This window comes from Branchiostoma belcheri, unplaced genomic scaffold, assembly GCF_001625305.1.
Source record: "Branchiostoma belcheri isolate BF01 breed outbred unplaced genomic scaffold, Haploidv18h27 scaffold15, whole genome shotgun sequence".
In the NCBI taxonomy this organism is placed as follows: Eukaryota; Metazoa; Chordata; class Leptocardii; order Amphioxiformes; family Branchiostomatidae; genus Branchiostoma; species Branchiostoma belcheri.
In genome coordinates, this window is record NW_017802935.1 from 1399843 (window position 1) to 1412155 (window position 12313).

At 43.2% G+C, this 12313-nt stretch overlaps 2 protein-coding genes and 1 pseudogene across 2 annotated transcripts in view; 2 read left to right on the forward strand and 1 right to left on the reverse strand.

Moving 5' to 3' along the window:
- Positions 1-1251: 1251 nt before the first annotated feature.
- On the forward strand, positions 1252-3781 carry LOC109465260 (annotated as a pseudogene).
- A 4254-nt stretch (positions 3782-8035) lies between these two features.
- LOC109465177 (monocarboxylate transporter 13-like) lies at positions 8036-10435 on the forward strand. Its single transcript, XM_019762323.1, has 4 exons — positions 8036-8243; positions 8749-8892; positions 9088-9924; positions 10224-10435. The coding sequence occupies exons 1-4, from the start codon at positions 8036-8038 to the stop codon at positions 10433-10435; spliced, it is 1401 nt and encodes a 466-aa protein (XP_019617882.1).
- Positions 10436-11240: 805 nt separating this feature from the next.
- Positions 11241-12313, reverse strand: part of LOC109465178 — a 4502-nt gene continuing 3429 nt past the window's right edge. The window contains exons 4-5 of the mRNA XM_019762324.1: positions 11400-11524; positions 11241-11299 (exon numbers count right to left, since the gene is read on the reverse strand). Coding sequence (XP_019617883.1) covers positions 11241-11299; positions 11400-11524 — 184 coding nt within the window. The remainder of the gene's footprint in view (positions 11300-11399; positions 11525-12313) is intronic.

Consider the following 12313-nt stretch of genomic DNA (forward strand, 5'->3'; position numbering starts at 1 on the left):
TCACGTAAGCTACCTACATACCAAAAATCACGACGATCCGTCAACTGGTTCTTGAATTATCCCCTTTTGAATATTTTCAAGAATATATCCCTGCAGTTCCAGAGCAAGCCGCTAGGAGGCCTAAACTCCCGTCACTTCTTCCCCAGCACAAGAGCTACCTACCATCCAAATTTCATCACCATAGCATGTCTAGATCATGAGATATCAAAACCGGAAGTTCAGCTGCAGTACCATAACAAGCTGCTAGGGGGTCCAAAATCTAATCATTTTGAGGTCTCATCAAGACCTACCCACCTACCAAGTATCAAGACAATCCATCAAGACCTTCTCAAGTTATCGTGTTTACAGACAGACACACACACACACACACAAACACACACATACACGAACGCCCCTGAAAACATAACCTTCTTGGCGAAGGTAACAAGACACAGTGACTAGCGATTCACCCTCACCGCTTAATCTCCAAGCAGATATTTGGCTGCAAAACAGAATCAAACTGCCCAGGATTATCGTTGGCCAGACAGTTACCATCATGTTCGCTAATCTCCAAGCATTTGGATTTAATATTAGGGCACAAGAGCCAAAAATGTACCTTTTTTGTCAAATTTCGTGTTATTTGGCCCCAAAATGGCAGAGATGAATCCATTTAAAGAAATGGCAGGAGAAGGAGGAGAAGAAACATGAGGGAACACAATATGTCTCACCACTTTGTGGTGAAGCCATAAAAAAAAACCTTTGGTTTTACAAGGTAATCTCTATATAGACTAAAACTAGGTCTACTGCGCTTGCGCGGATTTCTGGCCTTTGACCGAGTTACCTACTGTACACCGGGAGATAGAATTCACCTTATACTTGAACCCTGGTCTGGCGTGCTACCATAAAGGTATGAATACGTAAAACAATATTTTCTGTTATTTATGAGGTGTTGTGTGTTGATTTAGACATCACGGTACAAAACAAGAGCTACAGATCGTTTTAAACCCTAGTAGAATCGACAGAAAACCCGTCAAGTTGCATGAGAAAATTTCAATGCAACTACGTGTTTATCACAAGTTCAGCTCATGAGCATTGAACTTTGAGACTTTGTAGTTTGTCCCATGCTACGCCCCCAGTAGCTAATAAATAGTGTTTTATTGTTGTCAAAGCGTTAACGTTGTAATGATGGCTTGAAGGCAGAAAGAAGGTAGCCAGGAAAATTAATTTGGTAGTCATTCATATTCAGATCGTTTTCTTTCCAAGTTCAACTTAGACCCCATGAAGAGAAACTATGGCGAACCCAGAGAGCCGCCCTCAGCCTCCGGACGGCGGTTGGGGCTGGATGGTGGTTCTGGCCGGGTTCATTGTTTACGGCAGCACATTCGGAACTTTCCGCTCCCTCGGAGTCTTCTTCCTGACGTTCAGCCAGCAGTTTCAGGCCAGCTCCGCGGAGACGGCGTGGATAAGTTCCATCCTGATGAGCGTTACGCTTTTACTTTGTTAGTTCAACTTTTAACGATTTTCACTGCATTTGCGTGTATAAAGATTACAATATCGTGCAAACAAATATCTTTATCAGTCTGTTTTTACGCCTTTTGTGAAACAATAATTTATAATGAAGGCGATACTTGAGTTACAGTTTAGTATCAACGACGAGAGGTCTTTTTTTATTTCAGTTTACACCAAAAGGACCTAAGATAATTATTTCATGGAATACTTTTACGTTCTACTGTTGGGCACGGGTCTTCCGAACAGAATGCGTGTTCCATTTTGGGTCACCAGCGGTCATTCGAACAGAACGCGTGTTCTATTTTTGGTAACCGGTGGTAATTCGAACAGAACGCGTGTTCTATTTTGAGTCACTGTAACTCACGTGGTTAATTGGTTTCTTGGGGACTTGTATGGGGTATTGTTGGGTCCGCTGTTTCCGCGTATGTCCAACACGTGCCTGCTTTTTCTCCGTAGCTCCGGTTGGCACTGCCTTGGCGAACACCATAGGCTTCCGCCCGACCATCATGTTAGGAGGGGTGCTCTCAGCAGCCGGCTACATCATCAGCCGTTTTGCGGCCCGCATGTTTCACTTGTACTTGGGACTAGGATGTCTCTCAGGTCAGTCTAGGTTATTTCTGAAACTTCCTAGTGAGGTAACTGTTCAACCTTTAACGTAAATGAATTCGGTGCCATGTGTGTATTTTGGTACTTGAACTTCAGCCTGAATTGAATATCATAAAAAGTTCATTCGACTAACTAATCAGTAACACGTGTGAAATACATGTGGAGGCCTGAAGTACAATGTACATCCAAATTATGGCCACCGCATATGACCATACATGATACAGTGACAGATACAATGATAACAAGACTTGTTTTGTTCCAAACAGGCCTTGGATATGCGCTTTCTAATAGTTCTGCTTTGGCAATTGTCGGGCAGTATTTCACCAAAAGACGAGCCATGGCCAACAGCCTGACCGCGGTAGGAGTTAGCGTCGCCTCCATGTCATTTCCGCCACTTTTCCAGTATCTGATGGACGAGTTCGGTTGGAAGGGCGCCCTGCTTATTATAGCCGGCATGATGCTGAATATGGTTGTAGCCGGAGCCTTGATCAGACCTCTCGAAGCTTACAGAGACAGAAAGGTCGAAAATGGTCCTAGCTATAGAGACAGCAGAATGAATGACTCAGACACAGTCTTGGAACCTGGCACTGCAAAGAAGTGTTCGTCAGCTGCGACAAATTTTCTATAAACGTTTTGGGCACAGATGGACTTGAAGCTGATTTTGATACCTTCCGTGGCCCTGTTCTTGTCGTCCTTGTTCTTGATGCAGTTCTCCATCTTTACGTCGTTGCTCTACATCGTCCCTCGCGCCAAGCAGCTTCAGATCGAGGACTACGCGGCGGCGTCCCTCCTCTCAGTAAGTTCAATCGCAGACATGGTCAGTCGGTTAGCAGTCGGGGCCATCCCGGACAACTCACGGTTCAGCCGGTTTGACCAGTACGGACTGAGTCTGTGCCTGTTGGGCATCACCAACCTCCTGTCTCCCCTCGCCAAGACGTACCCGGCGCTCGTGGCGTACGCTATCGCACACGGGGCGTTCTACGGCGCTTTTTCTCCGACGTTATTGACTTGTGTGGCCGAACTGGTCGGCCCGAAGCGTCTTCCCAGTGCAATTGGAATTACGATGTCGATACTTGGGTTTGCATCGCTGGCTGGGCCACCGTTTGCAGGTTTGTGTAGAGGAATGTGACTCCGAACGTCATTAAAGCTTTATGAAGCAGTAGAAACCTAGAAACAGTCCTTGCAGACTTTCATACCTCTGGTAAACGTGTAACAGCAAAATCCCCATATCATCGCCAGTTGCCCATGGTCATAACAGAGATCGGAGAGAAAGGAAAAGACGAGTTTCTACTTTCTAGCCTCTCGTGGTTCTTGAGAAACTGTCAGAACAACATAAGTCATTTGTTTTCGTTGCAGCACAAGTATTACCAAATAATTCTAAACTCCTTATGTTTGTCTAGGCTGGCTGTTCGACGAGACCCAAAGTTACGACGCCACGTTCCTCCAAGCCGGCGCCGGTTTCCTGCTGGCCGGGCTCTTACCGTTCCTCCTGCGGCTCAGGAAGAAACGGCCGGCGGACACGACGGAGGAGCCGGCGGACTCGCCACAAACAGTGAAGGGGGAGAATGAGACTTTATTGGCACCTGAACGTGAAACTGCCGTGTGATCATTGTTGCAATTTATCAGTGAAATGTAGTGGGTTATTTAGCTACATATTATCCCTCGAAGCGCTACTTACATAACATTATGTCGACGACAAATATTTGTCACCATACTTCAAATAATAACTAGATAACATAATTGGTTCTTGCAATATCTATTTGCTATGCATCTACAGGAATAGCTGGCAAATGTAAATACTTTGGTGTGTTGTTTCTTATCTGTTTGCATTTAAGTATAACTATTATGTGTAACGCAACGAGAAGGCGTTTTCTTTCTTTTCGTCGTTTTTCTACTTTGCTCTCTCATGGGAGGAAGAATGAAGGAAATGAAGAACTGAAAAATACAAACGACGTGGCGTAAGATAATTATGTCGACCAGCAGTAAGATATACAAACTATGCCCGAATCATGGTTACGTGATAATAAATAAAGACAGTTTTTTTAAGTCCAAAAGGGAACAAAAATTGGACAAGTCAAGACAAGAATGGTGCAATTTTGCTCATAATAAAAAAAATACAAGCAGTTGTTGCAGTATTGCCCAGGTCCATGCACAACGTTAGTTTGATGTGGAAGGCGTCACTGTAGCATGTTTACCATACTGCCAGGCAGGCACTCATGATCCGGGAGGCCACTAAGATCAATAAGCCATGATGATTACAGCCACCTGCGAGCAGACAAACCTGGGGTCATTCCAGGCCAGCAACCGTAGATTACACTGGGGATCAGAGTTCACTCCGTACCTGAACCCTGGCCTGGCGTGCTGCCCTCAAGGTATGAATACGTTCAACTACGGCAATATTCATTTTTACGGCAATATTGTCCGTTATCAATGAGGTGTTATCTGTTGCTTTAGACATCGCAGTACAAAACAAGAGCTACAGATCGTTTTAAACCCTGGAAACAGAAAACCCGCCAAGTTGATAAAATGTCAGTGCAACTACGTGTTTATCACCAGTTCAGCTCATGAGAATTGACCGTTGAGACTTTGTGTGGTTTGTCCCATGTTGACAATTATCACAGGGGAGATTGGAATCCAGGGGGATCCGGAATCCTCCTAGGGGAGATAGGAATTCCAGTCTCCCCTAGGAGGGATTGGAATCCCTATCACCCCTAGGAGAATCTGGAATCCTCCTAGGGGTGATAGGGATTCCGATCTCCCCTAGGGGAGACTGGAATTCAAGTTTTTCTTCTACAAAACTTGGATCTGAATATCTGAAGTCCAATCTCTTCTAGGATGATTCCAGATTCTCCTAGGGGAAATAGGAATTCCAATTTGTCCTAGGAAAAGTGGGAATTCTTACAGGACAACGTCCAATTTTGAAAGGAGAAATTCTGATTGCATCAAAATGCTTGGGAAAATAGACTCAGTTATTTCACACCTAAACTTTCATTCAATTTCAGCATAGGTACTAATAAGTGAATATGTAAATCAGACTCAGGCCATTGTGAGATAGTGACTCAAAAACCAGTTTTTCCAGTTTTGTTATTTTCACATTATTTTGCCAATTGGAAATAGATTGGGGTCTAAGTTAGGAAAGATTGCAATTATTGAATTAGAACTTGCAAATTATGCCAGGACAAAACTTGACTCCAATCTAGTAATTCACCTACCTGAAATGAAATGAAATGATCTTTATTGCATATCCTTGCCCAGACGGGCTAAATGCATACATGCTTTGTCACAGTATAAAATACATGTGGTGCATACATACATAATGTATGTTTGAGTTCTATACTAGGATTCTAAGTACTACATAATTCTTAAAGTTACTGTTTGTCTATTTTTTGGTTCTGGTTTCTTCTCTCTTCTTGAAACACTTATTGATATAATCACACACTTTTTCTACAATGTGTTCATTTCTGCTTGACATAAGATGTATAAATCTATTTTGCTTGGACAGTTTCTTATATTTCTTGTCTAAATCTAGTACATTAAATAACACCTTACGTTCATTTTCATATAAACTACAATCAAGTAAAAAGTGCGACTCGTTTTCTACATATAGATGATCACAGAATTCGCACGTCCTATCGTTCAGAGGGGTACGGTTGTGCCTACCGGATTCTATATGTAAGGGATGGTCACTTATACGAAGTTTGCACATGGTTTTTCGATGTTCGAAGTTTGTAATGTTTAAATATGTTTCTCTTTCATAGTTCAGTTTAAATGTTTTGTATGTTCTTAATTTGTTGCCTTGGTTTTCTCTTCGTCCTTCTGCTTGTAGTTCTGAGTAGAACTTTTGGATGTGGATATCTTTCAATCTCTGTTTTAGTTCTTTTAGATGGGAGGGTGTGTTTAAGTGACCGTTTAAATACAGGTAGGCAAAACCGGACTCCTCTAACAGTTTCTTTACATCAGATAACCAGCAGGGTATATTTCGGCGAACTAGCTCTTGTTGTACTGTATAGGCTTCATATTGTAAACTACTTGGGAGCACTTCGTTAACTAGTCTAAAATAGTAATTGTACATTCGGCAATGGGCCTCTATCTGTAAGGGGAAACGTCCTAGTTCCGCTCTACATGCGAAGTTACTGGCGTTCCTACGGACACCAAGAATGTATTTACAAAATTTCAGATGTACAGTTTCTAATGGCGATTTGTCGTTCAAACTGTTACTGCCCCAAACTTCGGAGCCATACAGTAATATCGGTACAACACATGTGTCAAACAGTTTACAGTGTAATGATACAGAGGATCTGGTTTCTCCGAGAGTACTTCTGATGTTAAACATTGCTCTTAGGGCCCTCTTTTGTAAATTTTTCATGGCAGTGCTAAATGTACATCCTGCTGTAAACACAACTCCTAGGTAGCAGTATGATTGAACTATCTCTATCTCTTTATCATCTAGTGAGAAACGAAGGTTAGAAAATAAGAGGCCTCTTTTGTTGAATATCATTACTTTAGTTTTTGCCAGGTTGATAGTTAACTTCCATTGTTTGCAGTACCGTCCAAGGGTGTTTATTGCTTTCTGTAATCCCTGCTCACTTTCCGATAATAAGACGATATCATCGGCATAAAAGAGGCTAGTAACTTTGGAATGTTCTAGTAGGGGTGCGTCTAGGTTTTCTGCGTTGAGTTTATCTATGAGATTACTGATGTATAGGTTGAATAGGGTTGGGCTTAAAACACATCCTTGGCGAACACCAATTTCAACGGGAAAACTTTCAGTTAGGCCTTCTTTAGTTTTAACACTGGCCTCAGATTGGTTGTATAGGTTTTTAATTACATCGAAAAATTTGCCTGACATGTCATTGGAAAGAAGCTTGAATAAAAGTCCCTCGTGCCAAATGGAGTCAAAAGCTTTTGACAGGTCGACAAAACATGCGAATAATCGTTTTCCCGACTGTGTGTATTTGGAGATAAGGGTTTTTAATATGAAGATGTTATCTGCTGTCCTATAGTTTTTTCGGAATCCGGTTTGGTTTGGTTTTGTGATTTCTTTTCCTTCGAGGAAGGTTGAAAGTCTTTTGTTTAAAATCGAGGAGAAAAGTTTTCCTAAGCAGCTGGAAATGGCTATTCCACGATAATTGTTTGGGTCGTCTTTTCGCCCTGTTTTGAAGATGGGGACGATGTAACTTCTCGACCACATTTTGGGGAAAATTCCTGATGAGAAGGTACTATTAAAAAGTCTTAAGAGAGGGGTTAATAGGATATGTTTTCCTGCTTTCAGCATTTCATTGGTGACCATGTCATCCCCGCTGGCTTTTTTGTTTTTGAGGGCGTGAATTGCATCTTTAATTTCAGAGGCAGTGATTGGTTGGTCCAAGGGTCCTGGACTTGGCTTATATTTTTGGAGTGCCTGAAGTTTGCGCAAAATTTCAATTTCAAAGTTATGATCAAAGTTTTCTTGTTTTAATCTGGATTTGCTGTGAATGTTTTTGAAGTGCTCGACCCAGGTGTCGGCTGGTAGATCTTCCTGTGATACTGGTTCATATATAATAGTAACAGGCTTGCGTATGCTGAAATTGATTGAAAGTATAGGTGTGAAATGATTCAATCTATGAGTTCTAGTATTTCTACTACTGGATTGGGATCTAGTATCAGGATTCCAATCTGTCCTAGGAGAGATAGGAATTCCAATCTCCCCTAGGGGGATTCCGGATCCCCCTGGACTCCAATCTACCCTGTGACATAAACAAGCTGACAAAGGCGCTCGCCCTTGCTACGCCCCCAGAAGCTAATCAATGGTGTTTTATTGTTAAGCCAAAGCGTTAACGTTGACATGATGGCTTGAAGGCAGAAAGAGGGTAGCCAGGAAAATTAATTTCTCCTCCTCCGAGGGAGACTCGTGTCGTTTTCTTTCCAAGTTCAAGTTAGCCCCCCCCCCTGAAGAGAAACCATGGCGAACCCAGAGAGCCGCCCTCAGCCTCCGGACGGCGGTTGGGGCTGGATGGTGGTTCTGGCCGGGTTCATCGTCAGTGGCTGCACGGCCGGAATTTTCCGCTCTCTCGGGGTCTTCTTCCTGACGTTCAGCCAACAGTTTCACGCCAGCTCCGCGGAGACGGCGTGGATAAGCTCCATCCTGATGAGCGTTACGCTTTTCCTAGGTTAGTTCAGCTTTAACTAACGACTTTACGGCATGTGCTTGTATAACGATTACAATATCGTGCAAACAAATATTTTTATCCATCTCGTTTTACGCCTTTTGTGGAACAATAATCTGCAATCAAGGCGGCACTTGAATTACGGTTTAGTATCAACGAGAGGTTTTCTTGAAACTTTTAAGTTTCAAAACACCAAAAGGACCTAAGAAAATTACTTCATGGAATTCTTTTATGTTCTACTGTTGGGTACAGGTCTTCCAAACAGAACGCATGTTCCATTTGTGGTCACCGCCACCGGTGGACATTCGAACAGAACGCGTGTTCTATTTGAGGTCACCGGCACTCGCGGGGTTTATGTGACTTTGGGGGACTGTTATGGGCTATTATTGGGTCCGCTATTTCCGCGTACACCATATGATTACTTAATGGACCACTTTTTACAAGGTACTGTTGGGCCCGTTGTTTCCGCGTATGTCCAACACGTGCCTTTTGTCTTTTCTCCTTATAGCTCCGGTTGGCACTGCCTTGGCGAGCACCATAGGTTTCCGCCCGACCATCATGTGGGGAGGGGTGCTCTCAGCAGCCGGCTACATCATCAGTGGTTTTGCAACCCGCATGTTTCACTTGTACTTGGGAATTGGCTGTCTGACAGGTCAGTCTATGGCATGAGACTGCTACAACTAAAGCACTTTTTTTCAACGTAGATACATCCGATGTCACGTGAACATTTTATACTTTATGTCCACCTAAGATAAAAACATAAGAAAATGGTAGCTCCAACTGAAAGTTGCCACATATAAACAGCGGTCATATATAGTATTAGCAAGCCTTGTTTTGTTCCAAACAGGCCTTGGATACGCCCTCACTCTTAGTTCTGCTACGGCGATTGTCGGGCAGTATTTCACCAAAAGACGAGCCATGGCCAACAGCCTGACCGTGGTTGGAGCTAGCGTTGCCTCCATGTCGTTTCCGCCACTTTTCCAGTACCTGATGGACGAGTTCGGTTGGAAGGGCGCTCTGCTTATTATAGGCGGCATGATGCTGAATATGATTGTAGCCGGAGCCTTGATCAGACCTCTCGAAGCTTACAGAGACAGGAAGGTCGACAATGGTCCTGGAGAAAGCAGAATGAACGACTCAGACACAGTCTTGGAACCTGGCACGGCAAAGAAGTGTTCGTCAGCTGCGACAAATTTTCTAAAAACGTTTTGGGCACAGATGGACTTTAAGGTGATCTTGATACCTTCCGTGGCCCTGTTCTTGGCGTCCTTGTTCATGATGCAGTTTTGCCTCCTCGTACCAGGGCTGTACATCATCCCTCGCGCCAAGCAGCTTCAGATCGAGGACTACGCGGCGGCGTCCCTTCTCTCAGTCAGTTCAATCGCAGACTTAGTCAGTCGGCTAGCAGTCGGGGCCATCCCGGACAACCCACGTTTCAGTCGGTTTGACCAGTACGGACTGAGTCTGTGCCTGTTGGGCATCACCAACCTCCTGTCTCCCCTCGCCAAGACGTACCCGGCGCTCGTGGCGTACGCTATCGCACACGGGGCGTTCTACGGCGCGTTCATTCCGACATCACTGACCTGTCTGGCCGAACTGGTTGGCCCGAAGCGTCTCCCCAGTGCAATTGGAATCCTGATGTCAATTCAGGGGTTTGCGTCGCTGGCTGGGCCACCGTTTGCAGGTTGGTGTAGAGGAATAAGATTTGAAACGTCATGGAATATTTGTGCGACAGTAGAAACATGGAAACGGCTTTTGCAGACCTTCCTTTTCATACATCTGACATAGGCCCCTCGCATCAGCGCAAGTAGACTTAAGGTATAAGAGATACCAGTGAGAAATTATAGGACTTATATTATTATAAATCAAATTATAAGTTTACTTTCTAGCCTCTTGTGGTCCTTAGACGTAAGGTAACGTAAGTCATTGGTTTTCGTTGCAGCAAAAGTATCACTAAATAATTCTAAATTTATCTTTGTCTAGGCTGGCTGTTCGACGAGACCCAAAGTTACGACGCCACGTTCCTCCAAGCAGGCGCCGGTTTCCTGCTGGCCGGGCTCTTGCCGTTCCTCCTGCGGCTCAGGAAGAAACGGCCGGCGGACACGACGGAGGAGCCGAAGGACTCACCACAAACAGTGAAGGGGGACTTTGAGAATGAGACTTTATTGGTACCAGAACGTGAAACTGTCGTGTGATTATTGTTGCAATTCAGAAGAGCAGTGAACCACAATTTGAAAAAAAATTTATCACGAAACATTTTATAGCACAACATGTTTTTTTTTCCACCGACATAGCTTATAATTATTGCGATATTTAGTGCCAAAAGGAATGACCATGGACCGACAAACAATAACAAAGTCTTGATTACATATGATTTTTCTGACTATTTGTTATCGATGTAATTGTGTTTTGCCGCTGTTCTAATGTTCCCATGACTCAGACCAGTACGTGCAATTACGAGTGCCGAGAAAGCAGTTTATGCAAAGTGCGTGATCATGCAATTTAAGAATGGCGATTCGTTGCTCCTTCTGGGGGGAGTCATCGTGCGCAGAAGCTAGTACTCAATTTCTAACAGATCTTTCGGTGGCAAAGTTGAAACCAACAGACAAAATACTTAAACTGTAATTTCCAACACAATTTTTTTTCGAATGTATAACTCCAGTCTTCGTCAAGGAAAAGCAATCTGCCGCTTCCGTGACGTTATGAAGATGACACACGTGACCAGTGCATTATACGTTTCAGATTGATCATTTCTAGTCAAAGACTGTAGTTGTACAGTCGAAAATTTGGTGAAGTTCAATTCTTTGTATTGGAAATTAAACCTCAAATTACGGCATGATGGCGTCTACCAACACAGATGAACTTTCAAGGTAATACCCTCAAATTGGCCAGACAGTATCGAATTGGCTAATTCGATACTGTCTGCCCGACTAGATAATACTGTCTTGTTGGTTAAATCTTTGCCACCAAAGGATCTGTTCGTAGCAGCCAGCGCTGTGTTTAGTTGACGTAGCGAAACTTGATGACGTCCCCATCGCGCAAGGGGATCCGGTCCACCCCTGCAGCAGATTAAAACGATAGAAACAAACTTTGAAAAATTGAATGATGGATTTTGGGTAAACAGCAAATACATGACTTTCCTATATAGCTATGTCTTACCGTATTCGAATGCATTTCCCTCGCCGTCCTCGAATCTCCAATACTTATTGTCTTTGTTCTTTACGCCGTTGATAGATTCGATGAGGTGGGACCAGAAATCGACGTACCATCTGGCACCAAGCTCACTTAATGCAGAAAAACAGTTGCCTTTAATCAAAATTTCGCAAAAATCTAATCATTTTCCTAGTTCTCATTAAACGGAATACCACCCAAAATCATGTCTTAATTGATAAGAATTATTTTGTTCAGCAAAATGGACTAAAAGAAGAAGCGAATACATGGTAGCAAAGTGCTCGAAGCTAATAGCATGACGGTGTACCTGCAACATTTAACGTCTTTATGAAGTAAGTTTAAACTGTAATTTCCAACACAACAAAAAATTGGACTCACCCAAATTTTCGACTGTACAACTCCAGTCTTTTTCAAGGAATGAGCAATCCACATTTAACGTCTTTACCATTGCCATTGGCACATGCATCTCTACATGTATCAGCTATCCTCCTCAAACCGTTCAGACATAGTTTAACACATACTTGTACTTCCAGACAGTTATCTTTTATCATATAATTTTGAAGTTATTATGGGTTCACCACACCACGAAGTGGTGGTGAACCCATATTGCTTTTTCTGATGTTTCTTCTCCTCCTTCTTCTCCTTCTTCTCCTGCCATTTTTTAAATGGATTTAGCTTCTTCATTTTAGGGCCCAAGGTCCTGAAATTTGGTATGGAGGTACAGTGGGCAAATACCCCTAGGCGGTTTTTAAATTATTGTGATACAGGCTTTTAGAATGGTTTTATTTGAGTTTTTTGGCTGTGTTATAGCAAATGTATTACCTGTCCGTTAGTGTGCCTTGTTTACCACGTTTGGGCATGAGTCATCACAATGGAATGCAGGGCATCAACCAATAGGCATG